The 12,199-nt window shown below is 32.9% G+C and overlaps 1 protein-coding gene across 15 annotated transcripts in view; it reads right to left on the reverse strand.

Annotated features, from left to right (window-relative positions):
- The window catches only part of LOC145277872 (uncharacterized), a 623,323-nt gene that overhangs the window by 349,665 nt on the left and 261,459 nt on the right, over positions 1–12,199 (reverse strand). The window contains exon 1 of one of the 15 annotated variants that reach the window (XM_080129849.1): positions 4,191–4,349. The exons of 13 other annotated variants lie outside the window; for them this stretch is intronic. In XM_080129849.1, the coding sequence (XP_079985975.1) occupies positions 4,191–4,295 (105 nt within the window). In that variant the 5' untranslated portion in view covers positions 4,296–4,349. Of the gene's footprint in view, positions 1–4,190; positions 4,350–12,199 lie in introns of those variants that run through there. One more of the 15 variants, XM_080129854.1, reaches the window with a different exon arrangement.

Here is a 12,199-nt window from a genome sequence, read left to right on the forward strand (position 1 = left end):
GAAATATATTGAATAATTCGCCCCCTACCTTTCCAAGCTCTTGAAAAATGTAATTCAAACCCTAATTTTTTTTCAATTAAAGGAGCAAGGGCCAAGGTTTCATTTAAAAAAAAGTTTTAAACTTTGGAACTTTACAGGTAAATTTCTATAAAAAAAAAAAGAAAAAAAAACACTGTTTTTAATTTGAATATATTATTTATTGATCTTTTATCTTCGATTTGTGATATATAAAACTTTGGTGAGTAAATCAAATATTTACTTTTTAACAGACATTTGAAAATGGGGGGGCGTGAATTAATTCAACCCCCTGTCTTTCCAAGCTCGAACTACTCGAAAAATGTAATACAAACTCTAATTTTTTTTTTTTTTTTTTTTTTTTTATTAAAAGGAGCAAGGACCAAGGTTTCATTAAAAAAGAAAAAAAAATATTTAAACTTAGGATTTTACAGGTAAATTTCTAAAAAACACTTTGTTTTAAATTTGAATATATTTATTGATCTTTTATCTTCAATTTGTGATATATAAAACTTTGGTGAGTAAATTAATTATAGACATTTCAAAATGTGGGGGCGTGAATTAAAAAAAAAAAAAAAAAAAAAAAAAACGGTTTATTGGAAAGAGCATAAAATTTCACATTGACCCCGAAAATATTGTAAAAATTGAATCAATAGAATAATTTTTATAGATTTTTAAAGTTTAAAAATTGAAAAATACTTAACTCGTAAAAATCAACTGATTTCATTACTGTTTTTTAAAAAATAATATTTCTATTACTTTTTATACAACTTTAATCATTTATTTTGGCAGTATAGTCCATAAAGAAAATAAACAACCCACTTTTAAAAGAGAAAATACGAGTTTGTTTTTAATATTTTATTCGCAGTTTCGTGTTAGGGGTGTCAAAAATTCCCAAAAAATTCTGATACACGCTATCGTATTAATATATAAAAGATGATTAACTGATATTATAAATCGGAGAAAACGTATTATACATTTTCTTGTTTTTTTTATGAAAATTTAGTAAAAAATAAAGTATTTGTCTCTTAACTGACAATTATAGCTGATGTATATTTTTATTTATTTATTTTTTTTTGTAGTAATGTTCAATTGTTCATTATACATAAAAAAAAGGGATAGGCCTTCGAGGTCAAAGTTATAAACAAGTTGGTTTGAATGTTGAGAAAAATTCAGCCCCTTAAAAATGTGGGGTACTCTGGATTCGGAGGAAAATACTTGTCTAGTCACGTTGCGACAGGAGATAGTACTTGGGGGATATACTACTACACTATAATTTTATTTGCCAATAAATAATTTTTAAGTCACAAAATGTTTGATCCTTATTTTATTTCTGACTAGCAGGCTGCCCAGCCAGCCCCCAGCATTGCTCGGTCATAAAATGCGCTTAAATACGATATTTTGATTAACGCAGATTTCATATTTATTATATTGGACCCAATATATACTATTGATTTAAAAAGTTAATAAAAATAAATAAAAAAGATTCGTGCGCCTGCGCTACCGAGAATCGAAACCAAAACGTTATATATATGGTATTTACCTAGTGAAGGTCGGACAACGGTATTACGAATATGCATGCGTAACGTAATAGCTATTGGTTTTTAATTTTTAGCCTTGCAGCAAATGTCTTCATAGCTCAGGCATTAACGTCAAAAGAAAAAAGTAAATCGTAAACTAAACGTATAAATATTACGCAAGTATAAAGCATGTAGAATATCTGCATCCCGAAAAAACTAATAGGAAATTAATTAAAATGAATGTTTAAAGGAATATGCAAATTAGCTAGATCTTTTGCAGATGAATGCAAGTTATATTTTTTTTTAAATAGAAAAAAAAGGGGGTTTCAGAGTACACATAGGAGTATAAATTTCGATAGAATATAAAGGTAAATGGCATTTGTGTATTTTAGCACTTTTTCCATTTTAGGAGAGTTTCGGCCGCGGTAAGGGAATAGATAACACCCCCTCCTTCCCATGTTAAGAAGGATTTTCTAAGTTTGTGCGAGGATGTTAAAATGCACAAGTGGCGAGAAAACTAAAACGAATGTTTAAAAATCTTGGTATTTATGCAGAGAATTTTTTTTCATAGTATGTTCAAGTTAAATTGAAGTTTTACGATATCGTTTACTAAACTGTTAGGTGAAAGTAGAGAATAGTTACAAAACACTCGCTCCAACTTTGTTAAGAATGGCTTTCTAAATAACATTATTTCAACACAGTAACATCTCTGCATAAGTACCAAAATCTTTTTTATTTATTTATTTTTTTAAATAAGCAAGTAAACACGCTTACATTTTGAAGTAATTTTTTTCTAACCTCTCGTACAGCCCTCACAGGGTCAGATAAATACAGGGTAATAAAATATAAGGTTTGTTGAATATAAAATAATTTTAATTTTTAATCTCTCAAAATGACACACTGAACATTCATTTTTTGAAATAAAATTATAATTTGTTCTTAATTTAATCTTACACACACGCACACAAAAGGAAATTAGCAGCTTTTTTAAGTAACCGTTTTAATTTTTAAATCAAACTTGTTTAAAATTAAAACTTTTTAATTATATAGTTTTTAATCAATTCTTAAACACATCTTAGATTTTAAAAAGATAAAACAACAACGAAAAAGAATAGTTTATAACCATTTACAATGCCTCCCCACGCCCACGGGACAGGGTCGTTTTTTAACGTGGAGAAAAGTACAAAAATAAAAATTGTCTCAGTCGTGAAGGATTTCTCCTCCACTGAAAGAGAACGAGAAATGGAAGTGTCGCAACTGCCGCATCCGCATCTGAAGAACAAATACTACACTTTGATCTTGGCCAATAGGCCAAGTGAAGTCATACTTCCCCTTCATAGAACGAAAGGCTATTTATGTTTTTATTGATATTTTTTTGTCAGTGAATTTGGGAAGACGAGAAATACATTTAAAAAAAAAAAAAAAAGATTGAAGTAAATTTTATTTATTTTAATATTGGCAACAACAAAAATCAAACTAGAAAACCACATTCAAAATAGTAATTATTTCTTCGTTGAAAAACTTTATGAATTTGCAACCCAATTTCGTCAATTTAACCCATGTCGAATTACATACTTTTGTTTTGGGACGAGAAGTTTATTTACTTCCTCAACGACAGACTCGTAGACAACTCTTGAAATAAGACATGGTTATGTCGACAATCTACTTCAATTAGTTTATGTCACTCTTCTTTCAATGTACGTGATAGAATAATGACCGCTTGTTGAAAGAAACCCACATCTCGAAATGTTAAAAAATAAATGACAATTATATTAACGAAGTGTTGTTGCGACGATTCATTTCACAATTTATAAATATACAAACGAATATAACGAATAATAAAATAATAATTGGTGTAGTGAATTCCGGGTTTAAGAAACTGGAATTAAAAAAAAATTTTTAAAGTTATTTTATTTATTATTTTAAATATTTTACGTTGTTAACAAGTTTATTATTATCATAAATGCGTAAATTCTAATAATCGGTGTTCGATGTCTTTTTCGCTTTTAAATTTTAACAACCGAAAATTTATTAAAGTTAATTAAATTACTTCTAACTCACACAAAATTTGCATTTTTATTTTTCCACCAAACCTAGTGTCCCATTTTAGGGATATAGACTTTTCGCCCCATTAAAAACTGACCTTGCGTGTCTCGCTTTGTCCTCGTGTGAAAGTAAATAATGACACTAAATTTTGATCAGAGTAGGAACAAAGTGTAGTATCTGGTCCATTCCAATAAGACAGTCATCATCCCAAGCATTACCTCTGCCTTTCGGATGCGAGGGCATTGCTCGTCGGCTGAGGTACTCTATATAGTACAGGTATTTTTGTTCCTACACCATTGTGCCGCCTTTTTAGAGTCAGCTTGATTCTCTCTCCATACATTAAAACCCGACCCTGCCTTAACCGCACAAAAGGTGGTTTTGTTGCATTTAAAAACAAAACCAAAAGACAATTTTATATATATATATATATATATATATATATATATATATATATATATATATATATATGTCAGCTCGACCAGTAAGAGGAAGAAACTTTTTCACAAAAATAAAAGCTACATTTTGACAACATCACCTGAAAAAGAAAACGCTACCATAGGAAACAGGAGAGAGCGCGACAAGATGACGGGTATCTTTGAAAACTCGTACCTGTGTATATAAGCCGAAACTGGTCGCATCATCATTGTCGTCCTCGATTATTACAAATCCACGAGGTTCTGTCTCATTAGACGAAGAACCTTCTCCGTCAGCCATACTGTTTGGAGAGAGAAACAAAACCTAACGAGGCTTCTTTGCCAACCGATGATAGCCTAAAAGCAGCAGCAGCAGCAACAACACGGGACAGGAGGTGGGGGGGGGTCATGTCTATTTCAGACAAGAAATAATTGACTGCTCAAACAATATGTGAGGGGGTGGGATACTTTATAAAGCTCCTTTAATAACAAAAAACACTGTTCACCCATCCGATTACCCGTGGCGCCCTCGCCAGGGAATGCCAACCAAGCTCATCATAGTTATTTTTGCATTCATACAAACTGCCCCCTTTGGGGGTAGGGGGGGGAGCTAGATTCCCACAAACTGACGGGTCCTCCTCCGGCTTATAATCACAGAGTTAAGTAGTGTTTTATTCGGTCCCAGGAGACCATCCTCCTAGGCATTAACTCCTCTTGAAGTGCTCCTACATAAGAATATCAGCGGATAAAGATCACAGCAACTTTTTCAACCATTCAAAGTGCCTCTTTATAATTTGGGTGGGAGGCGAGAGGAGGGGGGATTAATTCCCACTGTAAGCTGGCCTTGTGTCTAACTTTGTCACAATGGCGAGGTGGGTAATTTCCGAGTAATCTTAGACCCCCTCCCCCCCAAAAAAAAACTTGAATAATAAAAATCTCACTTAAGCAGTGCACAGTGCACTCGTTCTAAAGTAAACTTACTTCATAATAGACTATTGCGACCCCTCAAAATAAATTAAGCTACTGTTTCCATAAAACGCCAGATTCGTTCACTAGTTCGAAAAATGAAAAAAGGGTTATATATTAACGTAGCTGTAGATCTAGCAGAACGTAAACCATATTGCATGTCACTAAGGAGGTTATTTCTGCTGAGGTGGTTTACTACTTTATTTAATATGGATTCCAGTAACTTATGACACGAGAGATTTATTGGTCTGTACTGAGAGGGAGATGACTTATCACCTGAGTTCTTAAATACAGGGCATACTGATGAGGTTTTCCAGGGTGTTGGAAAGCACTTCTTAAGGCAACGCTTAAACAGTTTTGTAAGTATGGGGGCAAGTTCTAGTTGAAGCTTCTTCAACACTATAATTGGAATGCCGCCTGGGCCAGTTGCTTTACTGGAATCAAGGTTCTTGATTAGTTTGGCGACCTCACACAAAGATATTTGTATGTTGAATAGTGTGTTGTCTGTTGTAGGAGGAAATACGGGGAGTTGATGACCTTCGTTGCAGAGGGTAGAATTAGTTGCAAAGTTCTTGGCAAATAGTTTGGCCTTTTCTGATGCTGAGGAGATGACCTCAGGTTCATTGATGATGGTTGGGATAGAACACGCACTTCTGTTCAGGATCCTATTTGCTATTTGCCAAAACTGGTGGGAACCAAGCCGCTGCTCAGCTACTTTGGATTTGACGGACTGAGCATATAGCTCTCTTGCATTTTTTATTACTCTTTTACAGTGGTTCCTGGCGGTCCTGAAAGCAGCTTTAGTCTCAGTACATGTATTACGTTGGTAGCTATGGAAAAAGTGATTTCTGTGCGCAATGGCAGCAGCATATTCTGGGGAGAACCATGCCTGGCTGTTAGGTTTTTGTTGGAATTTTTTGGATGGTATGAATCGGTCTATGCCTACAATTAACCATTCGGTCAGGTCTGATACTATAGAGGACACATCCTTTTTAAACATGGAATGCAGATATGAATGTACGGAAGCTATGTCAGTCAGACATAGAGTATCAATATACAGTATGGTGGAGAGGTACATCTGAAGACTTATTGTATTTTGCTTTTATCTTAACTGATACGACGGAGTGGTCAAAGGAACTCAGGGGAGACAGAACAGAACATGAACACAGCTCAGGGGAAGTTGTAAGAAAAAGGTCTAGAAGGCTTGCATACTGGTAGTATCGGGCACACAGGTGGGCTTGTGAACAATCTGAGTGAGGTCATAGGCAATGGCAAAATCATGACAGAACCTCCCTTCTTCATCTGTCTTATTTGAGTGGGTCAGCCATTCCACATTATGGACATTGAAGTCACCGCAAATGTGAATGTTAGCCGAAGGATGAGACGACAGGATGAGGTCAATTTTCTATCATTTTACATTCTTAAATATTGAAAAACTAGAACGCATACAGAAATAGAGAAATGTAAAAATATTTTTTATTTCAATCAATAAATATTTGGTTCAGACATCTTGGATGTTAATTTTACAGCTTTTGGCCACTGTAGCACCTTCTTCAGATGCATTTGTCGAACTCAAATCTTTACGGTATTAAAACGTTCTGTTAAAAGTTCCGTACAGATCCCCAAGCTCAACAAGATGTATCTAAAGAAGGTCGGAAGTTTAAGAACATCCAAAATGAGAACAGTAGTCTAAATAGTATAAATTATCAATTTTCATCTAAAAAATTCCGAAATAGTAAAATAAAATTCTCTACATCACGTAGGAGCGATAAATACAGAAATATAAGTTAAATATTCTCATTGATGCGGGTAAATAAATGTAAAAATATATTTTGAAATCAATTTTTTTTCTTCATACCTACCTAATTGTATTTACCCATTTACAATTTTCGAAAGATAATACAACAAAGAAATGTAATCATTTCCAAACCATTGTGTAGAACGTCATCATTGTATGCATTAACAAGTGACGTCATCATTTCGCATGTTTACTATAGTCTGGGTCAATTTCTATGGAAGAGCATTTATGCAGAAATTTATGAATAAATAAAATGTATAATAAAAAAAATGAATAAAAAAACAATATAAGACGTACCTTTTATAAAACAAAACAGATTTTTAATAACGAACTACACAGACGATAAAATTAATTTTAATCTATTCTGTTGATACATGTACCTAAAAATGTTGTTTACAGACCTCCATACTTTTTTGGAGGCGCAAAATTTGATTATTATCCTGTCATTTTAAATCAAATCAAACAAATTTTTTTTGAGTTGATTTTGCTTTTGCAATTTTTATTATCTCAAGAGTCATATATTCTATTATATGACTATATTTTTTTATTGGAAACTTGTTACATAAAAAATCTGTTTAAACATCGTATCGCATATTTGAAATTAATATCATTTAAAGCTTTTTAAAAATAACTATTTTTTAAATTATTTGATCATTTCAGCTTTAAAAAATGTTGAAATTTTTATCGACCTACATTTATTTTTAGTCTTCGTAACATGAAATATAGGGGGGGGTTAAGACACCTAAAAAAAAAATCCCTCTAATATATTTAAGGAAACCTACTTTTATTATGTAAGTTTATTTAATAACGAATATCGAAAATTTCATGAAAATATTACTATTATTTGATTTTTGCTAGATTTTTAAAACATTTAGCATTCCTTTTTCATCGTACAAAATATAATGCGCGATTTCGTGTTTCTTGTCAGAGACTATTTAGCTTTTATGAATTTCACCATTTGCACGAGCAACACTTAAATCAATAACATTAATGCTATATTTGTCCCCACTCTTTCCACGTAGGTAAAGTTAGACAAGAAAAAAAAGTCTATTTTTAATGTTCGGAATTCCAGCTCCTCAATTGAAAATGAAAATTGCCTCGGTCTAGAAGAATTGAAAACGGAACAAGCGATACACTTTTATCGTAGTTCGAAAGTTGGATAAAAATTCAATTTGTAATTTACCTACCTTCCCACGAAGGCTGAACGAACGTGACAAGGTCGAGTTCTGCATGAAGTGTGGCCACTTTTGAATACCACATGGATGAGAATAATGGAAATAATATTCCAACGAGATAGAGATGAAAAAGGAACAAACCAAGTTACATATTCAACGTTAAGACTTCTTTGGGATGATTAAATTGAAAATAAAATATAATACAATATTTGAAAATATACTTGTGAAATGGATGTCTTTGTTCTATTTCAGAACGAAAAAAGTCGTTGGCATTCAAAATGTGTATAGTATTGTGAAGTGAGAGATTTTTAACGTCATATAGCAGTTTAGATGTTTAAAAAAAATATGATGCGATTTGTTCTTTTTAGGATATATATATATATATATATATATATATATATATGTATATATATATATATATATATATATATATATATGGCATAATCACGTTTGACACACAATTTCCCATCAGATCACCGAAGTTAAGCAAGGATGAGCCTGGCCAGTACCAGGCGGGTAGCCATTTTGGGACATGCAGGTGCTATATGTGCTCTCCGCTTATCTTGACATTGTTTCCAGTCGTCCTGGACTTCTCCTTGCTACCAGAAGTAAGCAGTGCCAATTCAGGAGAGGTGTGGTTTGGGATTGTGCAACCCTTGCCACACAATTACCCACATAGCTGCCCCTACAGGGGGTATCCTTTGTCTTTCGAGACAAAATGGAGGTATTGATACTAGGACGCTGTTTGATACGCTTTAAGTACATTTAAATATATTTTCATTTATGCAAATTTCGTAAGCTAATTACTGATTATTACTCAATACATAGTAATTTCAAAAGTTAAAAAAAAAAAATTAAGACTTGGGTGTCAGCTAAAATCTAAACCAAAACATTTAACTCTAGCAGTATTCGCTACAATATGATTTAATAAATGAATGTAAATACATTAAAAACACATTTAAACAAATGTATATTTGCGCTTTATGCTTGCCAGGTTCAAATTTTTAACTTTTAGCAGCTACTTTTACTGGCCAAAGACCAAATTGAATTTGTTCCACAGGTCTGAATCCTCTATATATCAAGTTTCAAGTCTGCAGATCAAACATTGGCAGAGTAATTTGATAGAAACTGCTCCACACACACAAGGTCATTTTTACACACACACAAACACGAAAAACATAATGAGTCAAAAAATTAATCGATAAATGATATGAAAGCAGTCATTTTTTATTACTTTTTCTGGAAATATAAATTTTTTATTCATAATAAAAAAATAAAAATAAAAAACAGTATAAATTAGTCTCTACACGAGGGTAAAACGTGGCACATAGCAAAATGTAAGGCAAGAAGATCTCGTTCATTGTTATGTGATGAGGACGACTATAAAAATAAGCCCAACCACACTTAACTGTCGCTATATTGGGGGACCTCAAGTATCAAGGATTGACACTAATCTTTCTTAATTGCAATAATGTGAATATATACTATATAGAAGGAAAGTGCATTGGCGTGTGGAAGAATAATTTTAAACCATTTCTAAACCCTTGTCATTAATAGATCGAAACCATCAATCATAGAAGTCAGGATTAGCAAGAAAAAAAGAAAAGTGAAACATTAGAAAACTTATTCCAGGCATTTTAATTCTTATCTTTGGTGCAATTTTAAGTAATATCATGAATAAATTGCCAACTTCCCTGGAAAGAGGTCAGAGTAGATGACTCCTATCCGATTTCCTCTCTCTCTCTCTCTCTCTCTCTCTCTCTCTCTCTCTCTCTCTCTCTCTCTCTCTCTCTCTCTCTCTCTCTCTCCCCCCTCCCACACACACACACACGTTAAGCATGATCCGTTTCATTTGTCTTTCATTCTACCTTATTTGTAAAGTGTCCATCTTTCAACACTTGAAGTAAATCTTTTTACTTGATGTTAGTCGTTTCTATAAAAACTAATTTTGGCATGTGTTCTTCGAAATTGTCTGATCTATTCACTGCTTCCTTTGTTCCAGCTCGATTTACTCGGTCTAGTGTACTTGTTAGCGCCTTAAATCAAGTTAAATAAAGTGGCCTCACGTCTTTTCTGAAGCGATTTCTGTAAGAAAAGAAAGAAAACATCTGCTGCTCAAGTAGATCGTTTTCGTAATGGAGGAATGTACTTTGAAAAAAATATTTCATCAAGTTAAAAGTATTGTAGACATTTTTTTTAATGAATTGGATAAATTCAGAACTAACGATGTAACAAAAATAAATTTTGGGAGTCTATCTATAAGCCTCCAAAATTTATTTTGTTAAATCGTGGATCTGCATAGTTCAAATCTTGTTCATCTTACTCAATAAGTCTTGGATCCAACTAACAAAATAAACTTTAAATAAAATTTGACTTTATTCATGAACAGTCTCCTTCTAGAGTGACGTACCGATTCCAACATTTCTTTAATAATTTGATGTCTTTTGTAGAAAGATGTCTCAGACTTCAAAATACGCTTCAGTTTCTAATATCACTTCTTTATTAGAGCGAAACCGTAACCTGGAATATTCTTTTCATGTTTGCAAAAAGCAAGTAGTCTTTGGCGAATACAGTAGATTACAGGAGCAATTAATGTACTTGTGTCATCATTGTAGTCAATTTGTGACAGTGCATTGTTTGAGTGAAAAAAACGTTTTTTATTATTCACTTGTATCATGCTTCAAACACGCCAATAAGGCTGTGTAAGTTCTTCCTTTCTTGATTGATAAAACAAATACCTTGCGCATCACAAAATATGGAGACTAAAACCTTGTCTGCTGATGTTTGCATCTTTGTTTTAGAAAGATTTCACCTGCTGTTGTGCACTCAGCTTGCTGCTGATTTGCAGTGTTGGATCCATATTTCATCCATTGTCACATATTGATACAAAAGCTCCTTTTTCTTGCAATGTAAAGAGTTACATCATTAGTTTTTATCAACTGTAAACACATGCAGCACCCATTTTGAACAACTTTCTCATTGACAAATGTTCATGCAAAATGGTCAATACAGTGTCTGATATCTGCAATTCTTCTGCTATCTCGGGCAACTTAAATTTATGATTTGTTAAAATGAGTTTGTGGACTTTTTTTCTTTTCTGGGGCAATTGCGAAATCAGGGTGATCTTAGTGTTCTCCATTGCTTGTATTTAAAGTCAGCATACTAACATTTAACTGGTTTCAAACAAAAAGTTAAAATAACATTTATCAAGTCATTGCTTTGCATGAAAAGAATTTTTCCCCATCAGAAAGCAAGGTTTTATCAACACACGAAATTCTGACATTTGCAACAGTAAATCCAATTAAAGGACTCATTTGTAAACTAGTAATCCGATTTGATATAGCTTAATTTTTTGACAAACATCAATTTTTGACGGCTATATACAGGATGACCCACTTAAAAGTAGCCCGATCTATCTAATCTTTCTCTTACCAACCGACACCACAAGACAAAATGCAATTCTTTTTCAAACAAGATGATGCTACAGGTCACACATCTCACAGATCACCGACACGAGTTCATGACGTGTTTACGGAAGAGAGAACAAATAAGCAAAGGGTTATGGCCACCACATTCTCCGGATCATGTGATTTTTATCTTAGGGAGACTTTAAAACAAAAAAAGTTTATGCAGATAATCCTCACATTCTAGACCAACTAAGGGAGAACATTACCAACGCTATCAGGAGAATCACCAGAAAAAATCTAGGGGCAGTATTTGTAAATGTTGCTAAACGTGCCCAGAAATGCATAGATGTCAATAGGGAGCACTTCTAGCATTTTTTATAGCACTACACGTGATTTATACAATAAGAGAATGTTTCTCTGTTCTACTACATTTTCTGGGCTACTTTTAAGTGGGCCATTATATGTTTCAATGGAATGTGCAGCACTTATTCAATAAATTATATTTTAAAGTGAATATAGGTTTTTAAATTTAACATCCCAATTTTTCAAAAGAGAGCAAGTATTAGAGAATTTAAATTTGAGCCAAATGAATCTCATGTACAGTAACATTTTTAAATATTTTTTTATTTTGTTACAATTAAAAACTTGTTCTCTATCATTTTATTTCCAGGCAACAAATAAAACTGACATGCTAATGAGTGCTGCTGAAACGATCAGTTTCACGTTGCAGGGATGGGTGATCAGAAGTAAAGCAGACTGAATGAATATCTAATCCAACGCAATTTTTTCCATGGAAAATAAAATTCTAGTATGAACAATGAACATTAAGAGACCAAAAAGCAAAAAATTCCAACTCTTG

This window comes from Euprymna scolopes, chromosome 6 (assembly GCF_053919585.1).
Source record: "Euprymna scolopes isolate OS-2025 chromosome 6, ASM5391958v1, whole genome shotgun sequence".
Lineage (NCBI taxonomy): Eukaryota > Metazoa > Mollusca > Cephalopoda > Sepiida > Sepiolidae > Euprymna > Euprymna scolopes.